This window comes from Sphaeroforma arctica, assembly GCF_001186125.1.
Source record: "Sphaeroforma arctica JP610 unplaced genomic scaffold supercont1.117, whole genome shotgun sequence".
Taxonomy (NCBI): domain Eukaryota; class Ichthyosporea; order Ichthyophonida; genus Sphaeroforma; species Sphaeroforma arctica.
The window spans coordinates 122,715-133,254 of NW_014040441.1; the positions used below are offsets into that span (position 1 = coordinate 122,715).

The 10,540-nt window shown below is 40.1% G+C and overlaps 2 protein-coding genes across 2 annotated transcripts in view; one reads left to right on the plus strand and one right to left on the minus strand.

Moving 5' to 3' along the window:
* The first annotated feature begins 2,730 nt into the window (after positions 1-2,730).
* Positions 2,731-4,196, plus strand: SARC_02578 (hypothetical protein). Its single transcript, XM_014303670.1, has one exon. The coding sequence runs from the start codon at positions 2,765-2,767 to the stop codon at positions 4,124-4,126; it is 1,362 nt and encodes a 453-aa protein (XP_014159145.1). The 5' UTR covers positions 2,731-2,764; the 3' UTR covers positions 4,127-4,196.
* Positions 4,197-5,553: 1,357 nt separating this feature from the next.
* Positions 5,554-10,540, minus strand: part of SARC_02579 (hypothetical protein) — a 7,670-nt gene continuing 2,683 nt past the window's right edge. The window contains exons 5-13 of the mRNA XM_014303671.1: positions 10,033-10,141; positions 9,343-9,471; positions 9,007-9,091; positions 8,597-8,693; positions 7,917-7,998; positions 7,315-7,461; positions 6,991-7,080; positions 6,441-6,622; positions 5,554-5,835 (exon numbers count right to left, since the gene is read on the minus strand). Coding sequence (XP_014159146.1) covers positions 5,607-5,835; positions 6,441-6,622; positions 6,991-7,080; positions 7,315-7,461; positions 7,917-7,998; positions 8,597-8,693; positions 9,007-9,091; positions 9,343-9,471; positions 10,033-10,141 — 1,150 coding nt within the window. The 3' untranslated portion in view covers positions 5,554-5,606. The remainder of the gene's footprint in view (positions 5,836-6,440; positions 6,623-6,990; positions 7,081-7,314; positions 7,462-7,916; positions 7,999-8,596; positions 8,694-9,006; positions 9,092-9,342; positions 9,472-10,032; positions 10,142-10,540) is intronic.

The following is a 10,540-nucleotide window of genomic DNA, read 5'->3' on the forward strand; positions in this document are numbered from 1 at the left end:
AATTTCCATCGAAGTTTACAGAGGGATTGTGAGACTTCATCCTCTCAGTACTGTTTCCGCCGAAGGAATTTTATTTAGTGTTTCGTTGTCACTCTAATAGAAACTATGGTTTGTTTCGTTGGGGCAAATCTGAGAGACTAATAAAATATCATCATTAGAAGAAAAGAAAAAAAGAAGGAAAATTACTCTTGATGTCCTTAGTTATTGTCTCAACCAGTAACTTGCCACTTATCAAGAATTGCCAACCTAGCCTTCATCAGACTGATACATCTGGTTGGCTGATCGGAGGATCAACTAGGTAACGTTATTAGTCACTAGAAACCTATAAAGTTGGAAAGTAAATATAGTTCTATTAATAGAATTGGACCAACCCGTATGTTTGGTATTTTACTGGGGCCTTTTAATGATAAAACCATTAAAACCATTTAGGAAACTTAAGTTCCTCGTACTATTAGGAGTACGTTTATAATTCACGTACTGCTTAAGAGTACGTTTACATCATAGAGTCTAAATTTGGAAGCCCGGCTATTACATCGCCTCTCACCTGATTGGCCTTCGCATCAAACAGCATGAAAAAGTTGACACTGTTGATCAACAGGCTCATCCGCATATACATTGCCCATTATACAAATACACCTCAGGCACGGAGGCAGCCCGTCAACCTCATCTGATAGACGTTCCACCTCTCCAACGCAAGAGTTTCCGTCAACCCTTTGTGGGCACATTCAGTTTTGCTACGAACTTTACCCTCTTCGATGTCTCTGCCATATTCAACCAGCTTGCCGCTTTTGCCACAGCTCAATGTACCGAGGCACAAGTGCTTGCGCTTTTTCCATGAATACTAGATATCTTGGATACGACCACATTCGTTTATTTCTATTTCTAGTTCAGTACAGTCAGTCCTCACAACCTGTCCACTTTTTAGTTGTCCACTTCAATGAATGTCCCTTTTCATTCGCACAGAGGCGTGATTTTTCTTTTAGCAAGTATTATACATTGGTGTTTTCTACAAAAGACTACTTCAATTGGTATAAAAACTGATATCAACCAAACTCTCTTTTATTTCTGTCATATACTTTATAGGCACACAGTCATAGCAACACAGACTCTCGATTTCTTATCACAAAAAAAGCACAGTATTTTAGAATGTAGTATTATGTGCGTACAGTTTATAATATATGCAAAGCTACAAGCCTACAACCACGACTAGCGCAACTGAACGCAAGTATAAAAAGTTGTTTGACGTCGATAAGACCGCACGAATCATCACTACAATACGTTCACAATATTGTGGGTTGCAGGCCTGGAATACCAACAGGAGAATAATGGACATAACAGATAGTCCGATCAGCCAAAAACCTCTCGGCGAATAAGATGACCTTTATGTATGTCCACTCGATAGATGTCACATTTTTTTTTCTATTACGGTCAGGCACAAGTTGCGAGGACCCACTGTTAGTATTCATTGTGGACTATTAACTACGCCTTCTATCTGGCATCTGCAGAGTCAAGTCTCTCACAGTCTCAGTCAACAGTCATGCAGATCACACTTCTTCTATGTACCAGTAGTAGAGTAGAGAGAGAGAGTCCACATTCCACACTCCAAACTTCACCAAAGCCTAAATACAATCTCGCAGTTCACACTCACAGTCAGTCACTATAAATATACAGTCAGCCACTGACATCAAGTCATCAATATTCAGTCTGTCATAACTCATTACTCGTACATAAGTAAATGCAGTATGTAGTAGTGACGGATATAAAAACATCAACGATACAAAGCCAAAGTCCAATAGCAATCGTGAATATAAGCAGATCTTTTGAACAAGCATTAAAGCATAGTGACAACTACTCAACTCACTCACAAGAGTGTCAAGCGAGCGCATAAAAACTAAAAAAACGAATCTTTGCAAAAGAGGGAGTAAAATAGAAACAAAAACAAGACATACAAAACAAATAATAAATATAAAACAAAACCTCGTCGAGTCGAGAACACGCGGGTAACGGGAAGTTGGGATGTTGGCTTCTTGAGGCACAAGGGCCGGGCGGCCGGCGGGCCCCGCGTGCATTCTATTTTTGTATAAAAAAAACAAAAACATTTGCCACCAGGATAAAAATCCAATGATATTTATGTTTGCTTACGTAGAATAATATAAAATAAAATAATGCAAAATGTCTTTAATTTTTTAACTCTTTAAATTTTTTTTTTAAGTACTTTACTGTCCTCTACAGAATGTAGAGCTGGATTTTGTTATATACTCTCTTGCAAGCCTGCAGACTGCAGACCTGCACTGCTGCAGGCTGTAAACGTCTGCGACCTCTGTGTAACTGTGTATGTTTATTTTATATTTTATATTTTACATATTTTTTTAGAATACAAAACGAAACAAAATGTGGACAGAGCGGCCCCGCCCGGCGCCCGCCCAAGTCTCAATTCTGGGGTGGACCGCCGTGGGCGTGAACACCAAACTTAGATTCTCAAGTCTCAACTCACCAAGACACAAGTCTCAACTCTTAAGTCTCGCACTCGCACTCACTGATTCACAATGTCACATGTGTGACACTTGACAGACTGAGAGAGTGTGAGGGACTTTTCAGCATTTCAGGACTACTTCAGGCTCTCAGCAGTCACAACTCTCAACAACACTAAAAAAAATAGTACTTAGTTTTGACTCTTGAGTCTTGTGACATCAAATTCTGAAATTCATGCGGCCCAGAAAAAGCTAAAAAAAAGTAAAATAAAATAAAATGATGAACTCTATATATGTCGTATAGCTTTAGATTCGTTGTTCAGTGCAAGAGTTGGGTGAGAAAAGAATCACTACTACTTTTTATATATTATCAAAACTACTTCGGTATTCATTTTTCTACAATGTCCGTCTATTCCTATGCAACCGCGTTGACAGCGCTTATAGCCACTACCACAGCGCTAGACACACGCCAAGTAACCGTCGACGCATGTTCGTGTGAAGGTGCAGTGCGAGCTAATGTCTGCTACGACTCCTTAGCTGCTGCTATCGGAGCTTCAGGAGAGGGCGATACAATTACAATCGGGAACACGCTTAATGTGGACGCCCCGATCGAGTTTTTAATAGGATTGACGTTTGAGGGTAAAACCTGCGAAGGTACGAAGGCGAAGTTGGTCGCCACGTTCGACGACCCTCTGCGTGCCATGCTTGAACCCATGAATGAAGATAACACTTATATCCAGAACATCGTCATGAGCGATTTCGACGTCACATCATCTGACGGTGTTCGAGCGGCCATGCTGCACACCCCTGGAGATGAGGCCATCACGCCAGAAGGTCGTGTTGGTCTAACCTTGAAGAATATGAATGTCTACGACATGTTGAGTGAGTATAGTGGAGTGGCTGTCTGGGTGGGTAACGGAGCGAACATACTAATCGACGATGACTGCAAATTCACGAATCTCGCAGTCAGAACGGATGTAGAGTTCAGATACTATGGTGGAGCCGTCACTGTGAAGTACCTGGGTCAAGACTACACCATGGATATTGGGGGTACATTCACGAACAACAGTGCATTCATGCCTTCTTTGCACACAGGAGGAGCGGCGTTGATGTTCGAGTGGATTGAGGGCGATACTAATATTAAGGGGGTGTTCAAGAATAACAGGGCTAACCAGGGAGCTGTTACCCACATCTTTGGGCTTCTAGGCAATATGGTTTTGGATGGAACGTTCGAGGGCAATGAAGCGGTTGAAGAGGGTTACGGGTCACGCGGCGGTGTTGTACGTATGACTACAATGTATGAAGGTGGTAATTTGACTTTATTGGGTACGTACGAGAATAACGTCAGTGGTGGGCGTGGTGGTGTAATCGCTTCAGATGATCATCCCGCTGGATCCACGATGACGCTGAATGGCAAGTTTATCAATAATACGTGTTTGAACAGCGGTAGTGGAGCTGTATGGAGCCAGTGGTCTATCTTGCCCGTTAGCCCGTTTGAAGGCGACGTGACGATCTTGGGTACCTCCAGTTTCGAGGATAACACCTCTCCTTACGATGATAACAGGAGTAGTATTTGGAATATCAATAAGGTTGGCAAGTTCTCTGAAGATGACTGGGAGAGTGAAACAAAGGTCGCGCCCACGTACACAGAATAAGTCATCGGCGTTGCCGATCTCGCAGAAATATACAAATAATCATGTTAATCAATACACTTCATAGTTGAGATTCCTTTTATAGTATGTACTGCATTTGCTACGATTTTTATGTATTCTGTGTCAGGAACGGTGGAACGGTGTTTTAGACTATTCTTCAGTGTCATACCTTGTTACGTATTGTGTATTCACTCATGTTGACTCAAATCGTGGCTTGTTCCGAGAAATATATAAATAATTGCTGATCATATATACCCTTTGTAATTGAGATCTCCTTTTAGTATGTACTGCGTTTGTTATGCTTGTTGTGTACTATTTGTCAGGAACGGTGTTAACCGTGTTATAGACTATTATCCATTGCCATACCTTGATACGTACTATGTATTCACTCATATTGTCTCAAATCGTGGCGTGTTCCGTACTAGCCAACAATGAATCTAACTCACCCCTACCCACGTTCAACCAGTTCAGTCTCCATATTGATTCCTGGCAGGAAACTCAAACATCGAGTAATACTATCCAAATCTAGCTCACCTATATCCATGTCCAACTAGTTCAACTTATCCATTCGGTATCAATCGTGTGTTCACTCACCATGTCGATTCCTGGCAGGAAACTCAAACTCAGAGAAACACTAATCTTCGTTGAGCGTTCATATGAGTGATTTTTATGGGTGTGTACACGCACGGCAGCACAAATATATATTAACAGATGCATAAAACTGCGTATGACCCCAGTGGTACAAATATTCTAGGATTTGATTGTTTATTATATTCTGCACCTCAATGTATATCATGTAATATATACAACCCTTCCTTGTACTTCATCAATATTCATGTATTCTGAGCAGCTTTTTTATAAAGTTTTTTTCTGATAATATTGAGCTGGTAGTGACCACACCCATGGGGAACATACGGCAGGGCAACAACAGCATATGGAATCCTACAACAGTTTATACGTTCTTAAGCTCATGCGTATACCGTGCCTAGTTTTCCACATCCAATAGGATATTGTGTAGGAAGTATTTCAGATATCTCCTCTTTAGAATGTGCACTGATACCATTGGGGACACTCGTTTGTGTAAACATGTAGCTTGCGCAGGACTACGCTCAATTAAGCAAAGCAGAACGGCTATATTTTCAGGCCATAGTCTTCGATGCTACCGTGAACAGATAACTACAAATGTAGATAGGTTAGCCCGTCGCCAGCCGTGAACAAATAACTACAAATGTAGATAGGTTAGCCCGTCGCCAGCACTTAGTATATGCATGCGGCTGCTCTGCAGTGATTCACGCATAATCCACCTATCAGTTCTAACTCACTGTAAACCCACGTGTATCGCATGAAAGTCTATACTTTCAAACTTGTCTATCTGCATCAGACAGGCGTCCGAACCAGCCAATTCCTCATCCCTTAAAAGGAAAATTCTATCAGCTACATTATTTATTACCAGTACAATGAATATTACAAGTCGTTATACAATTTAAGCCAGCTCCTCAACGGCGATGTGAACGAATAAGTAGGAATGTAGTAAGGGGAAACCATTGTCAGCACTGAGTGGGAGCATACGGTAGCCCTGCATCAGCTGATTGGTAGGACATGCCCAGTAGCCGATAAAGTCGTCCGATCCCAAATCTTCGTCGCGTACTATGAAACGCAGCACTGATGTGGGCCATAGTGAGTTCTCGAGTGTGAAGTCGGTTGTCTCATCCCTGTGGTGGATAGAGATATGAATGGTAAGTATAGCATGACTATGAATATAAATATCTTATCTGTTTAGAGAACAAGCTATATGCTGATGTAATATATATGTTTGTCTGATATGCCGTACATGTATGTTTATGTACTTATATATGTAAAAATTATACCCGTGTAAAATTTACATATACATATACATATACATATATACATATATTCATATACACACACATATATATATATATATATATATATATACATAATATGTACATACATACATACATACATACATACATGCATGCATGTACACAAATGTAAAATCATACATACATATAAATACACACACACACCACACAAATATGCAAATATGCAGATATATATATATATATATATATATATAATACATACATATACACATAAATACACACACAAACACACACACACACACACACACATAAATATATATATATAAATTCATAGATTTGTTTATGTACGTATGTATATGAAATATATACATGTATATCCACACACACGCGCATCTATATGTATTATACGAATGTACAGCTTGTTTATATGTAGGTTTGTAAACATCAACTTAGGATATGATATAACATCATACCATCGCGGATTTAGACCTTGGCTCTTGACAGCAGTCTTATAGGTAGGGATGTCGTCGTCATCCTCACCGTTGTGTAGGTAAATCTTAACAATGGGGTCGACCACTTCACTCTTACTGTCATCTCCCGTGGGCTTAGGTATGCGACTACCGTTGATCACTCGAATTGTTATCTTCATCTTGCCCTGTTGTGGCCATAGGGAATATTGTATTATATAAAACATTATTAGATCTAGAACCTATGTGCATGGAACGTGGTGCGGTAGTCTGCTATGCTGTTGATGCGGACATTCTGCATCTCAACTATACATACTTGTTGTGAGTACTCTATTGTGAGTTGTGAGTTGTAAGTTGTGAATTGTGACTATATTTACACACAAGAATACGAATTTTAACCATTTGGATACACAAAACTAAGACATTCACTACACGCTTACACACAGATGATTACGTACTATTAATATATATACGTACACAGAAAATTTCGCATTTCAAATGGAAAATGCACACAAAAATTGAGGGTTTTTGAATGTTCATTCCAGAGCAAACGTACGTGCGCCAGTGTGGGGTTCTTCGAGCGCATGAACTCAGGCTTGAGCACGTATCCGGAGCCACCGTTCTGCTTGTAGAACGCACTGTTCACCTATAGTATACGGAGTGCATCAAAGATTTGAGATGAGAGTGGGGAGATACGCAAACATGATTGAACATAAGAATATAGGATGACAGTGTTGTTTACTTTCGGTGTTTTATTTATATCAAACTGTCCGACGAGAACAACCCTGCCAAATGAATGTTAGATACCAACGAACCTATAAACCAATAAATACACGGACATATAAACACTCACAAACAGTACAAAATCATCAATACATACCTGGAATGGTCCGTCCGCTGTTTGGAAGTTGAGAGCAACGATCTGGCAACCAGCTCTGAAGGCCATAGTAGGATCGTAGTTGGACGAGTCAACCCTTGTGCCGCCCGGGTACGTGCGACTGAGTTGGCGGGTGTTGTATTTGATCCACTGCGATGCGCACGGCGTATGAGGCAAGAGATGAGTGTATATGCGACACCATCGTCGAACGAAGCAGTTGTATATGTATTCATATATACACCGCGCATACACAAACTTGCCTAATTTTTCTGCATCTAAGTTGGATATAGCTATCGGTACTTGGTAGTCCCATACGCAGAGGTAGACTATAAACTCGAAAGACGGGGATTGTGCTGTGGACAAAAACCTTACTATGTATATATACGCCCCCACATAGACCTGTTGCAGGTTGGGTGCATAATAAAGTAGATATCTTAACACGTATGTCCATATATGCATACACAACCCACGTGATGAAACGGCGGCGGCCTTAAACTTTCCTACACATAACCAACGCATACGGTACGATGGATTGTATGAAGCTATGAAGTAAGTGCGGAATACAATGACAGAATTTTTCGGGTGAGCGATGCACCATCACTTACGCCGAGGCGATTCTCTGACGACAGCTTCTTGGTTTTAGATTCGCCGAACGAAGACATGTTATAGCATTTGCCCTCCGATGCACTGAATCAATAGATGAGAAAACAAGAGACAAGGATTAAAAAACAGAAAAATAGGTGCATCATCAGTCTAAAAAAGGAATGTAACATACACCCGTGAAGCTTTCAAATGACCTTTGCGATTATGATGCCGAATCCCATCCGCATACGTTTTCCTCGCTCATAATTAAACTACACAGTATTCAGAGGGCTAAACCTTGCCAAAGAAATGTTTGAAATGTACATTTATGCGCGCTTTACTGATATAGCCAGCACATGGGAAACATGGAAAGTCGATATGAACCTTATTTCTTGTATCTGAGCATGTAGTTATACACACTTCAATTTGAAAACCGTACAGTGAACACTTTACATAGTGTTAAGTGCGTGAGAGCTATCCAGGTGCTTCAGCTCACACCTTGTTGTAAAGCATGTAGTATAAATCGAGGAAGATCTATATGTGCTACAACGCAATTTTTATCTTCTTCGGAGTGCACATGTTCCATGTTATCGAGTACAAGAGATGATACCAATTCATCGCATCTCATGATTTGAAGTACATAGAGTAAACACTTTGCATGTAATGGGTACATGGGGAAATACGTATACAACACGTTGCATACCTAGTTGCGAAGTCCTTGAAGTGCACACCCTGCATGTGCGTGACCAGATCTGAGAGCTCCTCGGCCATCTTTGGCTTGGGAGTCTTTACTCCTTTTCCTGCAATAGCGTGAAGTGACAATGGACGTTGTCCGGATTATTCAACTATATTGGCGCTCGCTTGTTACAGGGCAATACATGCATGTATATCAAGAAAACCTGCATGCAATGCAAGCACACGTGTACATTAAGGCAATCTAAAACATATACATAAGTACCCTACTGAATGTTCACCCAGTCGAGATAGTCAAGCACAGACTAATTATATATATACCCTACTACAAACATATCATACTAGTGAAAAACGCACTATTTATACAAAACCTACTTCAGACATATTATAGAAGTGAACGTAGAGACATTTTAAACCTACCCTTACTGCCCTCGGTCTCACTTTCGGATGATTCACTCGAGACTGTCTCGCCCGCCTTTGCACTGTCTGCGGCTGGGGGTTTCAGCTGTACGTTCGTTAAAACCGAAAATTATTTTCAACGCACTATCAGCTTTCAGGCAAATAGTAATTCAATATTTTATTCTGCTACATCCGTAATAGAAAAACTCAAACCATGCATATGAAAAGACTGGCGTTGACTAAATGAATATCTTTATGATTATAGTTCAGGCATACAATGCCGAACAGTATACTTGATTCACGCCCTGCCTTCTCTCCGTATTTTGAGATTAAATGAAAACTTAAAATGCGACCTACCTTCTTTCCTTTGACTAGGAACTTGTTCTTGAAGAAGGCCGGAGAGGGCAAGGATGGTTCATCCTCGGGATGCGGTACATAGTACAGATAGTCAGCCAGAATTTCCTTCAGATGTCTAGCCATTTTAACCTGATACGAGTGATGCGAGAAGAAATTGTGTTAGTCCTATTCGAATTATGTGAGTGCACGAGTGAATAATTTTGTAGTGATTTTACGCTGAAAGTGAAGTTGTGATTGGTGGGAGAGTCAGATGTATACGAAGGCATAGTGTCAGACATACAGATTACATGTAAATGAATGCGGCTGCAGTGTTTTCATGGTGAGCGAGGCAGTGTGATTAGTAGTGAAGTATAGCCAATGCAAACACGTGCTCTATCAGCACACTTCCACTGGCACAGGTCAACTGTTCGCCCCGAAACCTTTCACCTGAATAAATATGTATTTGTGTATAGATGTCTATGCGGAAGCACTTATATTCACGAATGCAAATATATCTACACTTATCAACACCTGCGCATAGTGGGTGCTAGACAGCAATATGGGGAAGACGCTTGAATCGAAACCATGCTAAATTTAGACTGGTACTTATATAAATATAAATACACATATAAATATAGACATGGATGTGTGCAGCAAGTAATAGGAACACAAGTGCATATGTACCCATACATGTCTATATTTATACAATACCTGCTGATCGTGAGTACAGTGATTTTCAATGGACAGCAACACGGGGTAGTCGCTGGCCTCAAAGGCGTACTTTTTAATGGCTCTGAGAGCGTCCTTGAACAGGATTTTGCTGTGCAGTCAATGTGTGTATCGACGGGTGTGATTAATAAAACGTACGAGATAGCAGGGAAGAGTACATCCGCGATGCAGATTAGACAAATAAATTATGATACTATTCGTTTACCAGGTCAAAAAAACGTGTATGATTGTCCATAAAAATATGTATGTATCAGCACAAAGTACACATATTGTTCAGGAATGTTTTACATGCCAAAGTACACACACACACACACACATATATATACATACAAATACAAATATATACATACACATACATACATACATACATACATACATACATACATACATACACACACACACACACACACACACATATATATATATATATATATATATATATATATATATATATATATATATATATATATATATATATATATATATATAT

What these genes read in the sequence shown, in the direction of transcription:
- SARC_02578 (XM_014303670.1), top strand. Translation starts at nt 2,765, where the DNA reads ATGTCGTATAGCTTTAGATTCGTTGTTCAGTGCAAGAGTTGGGTGAGA.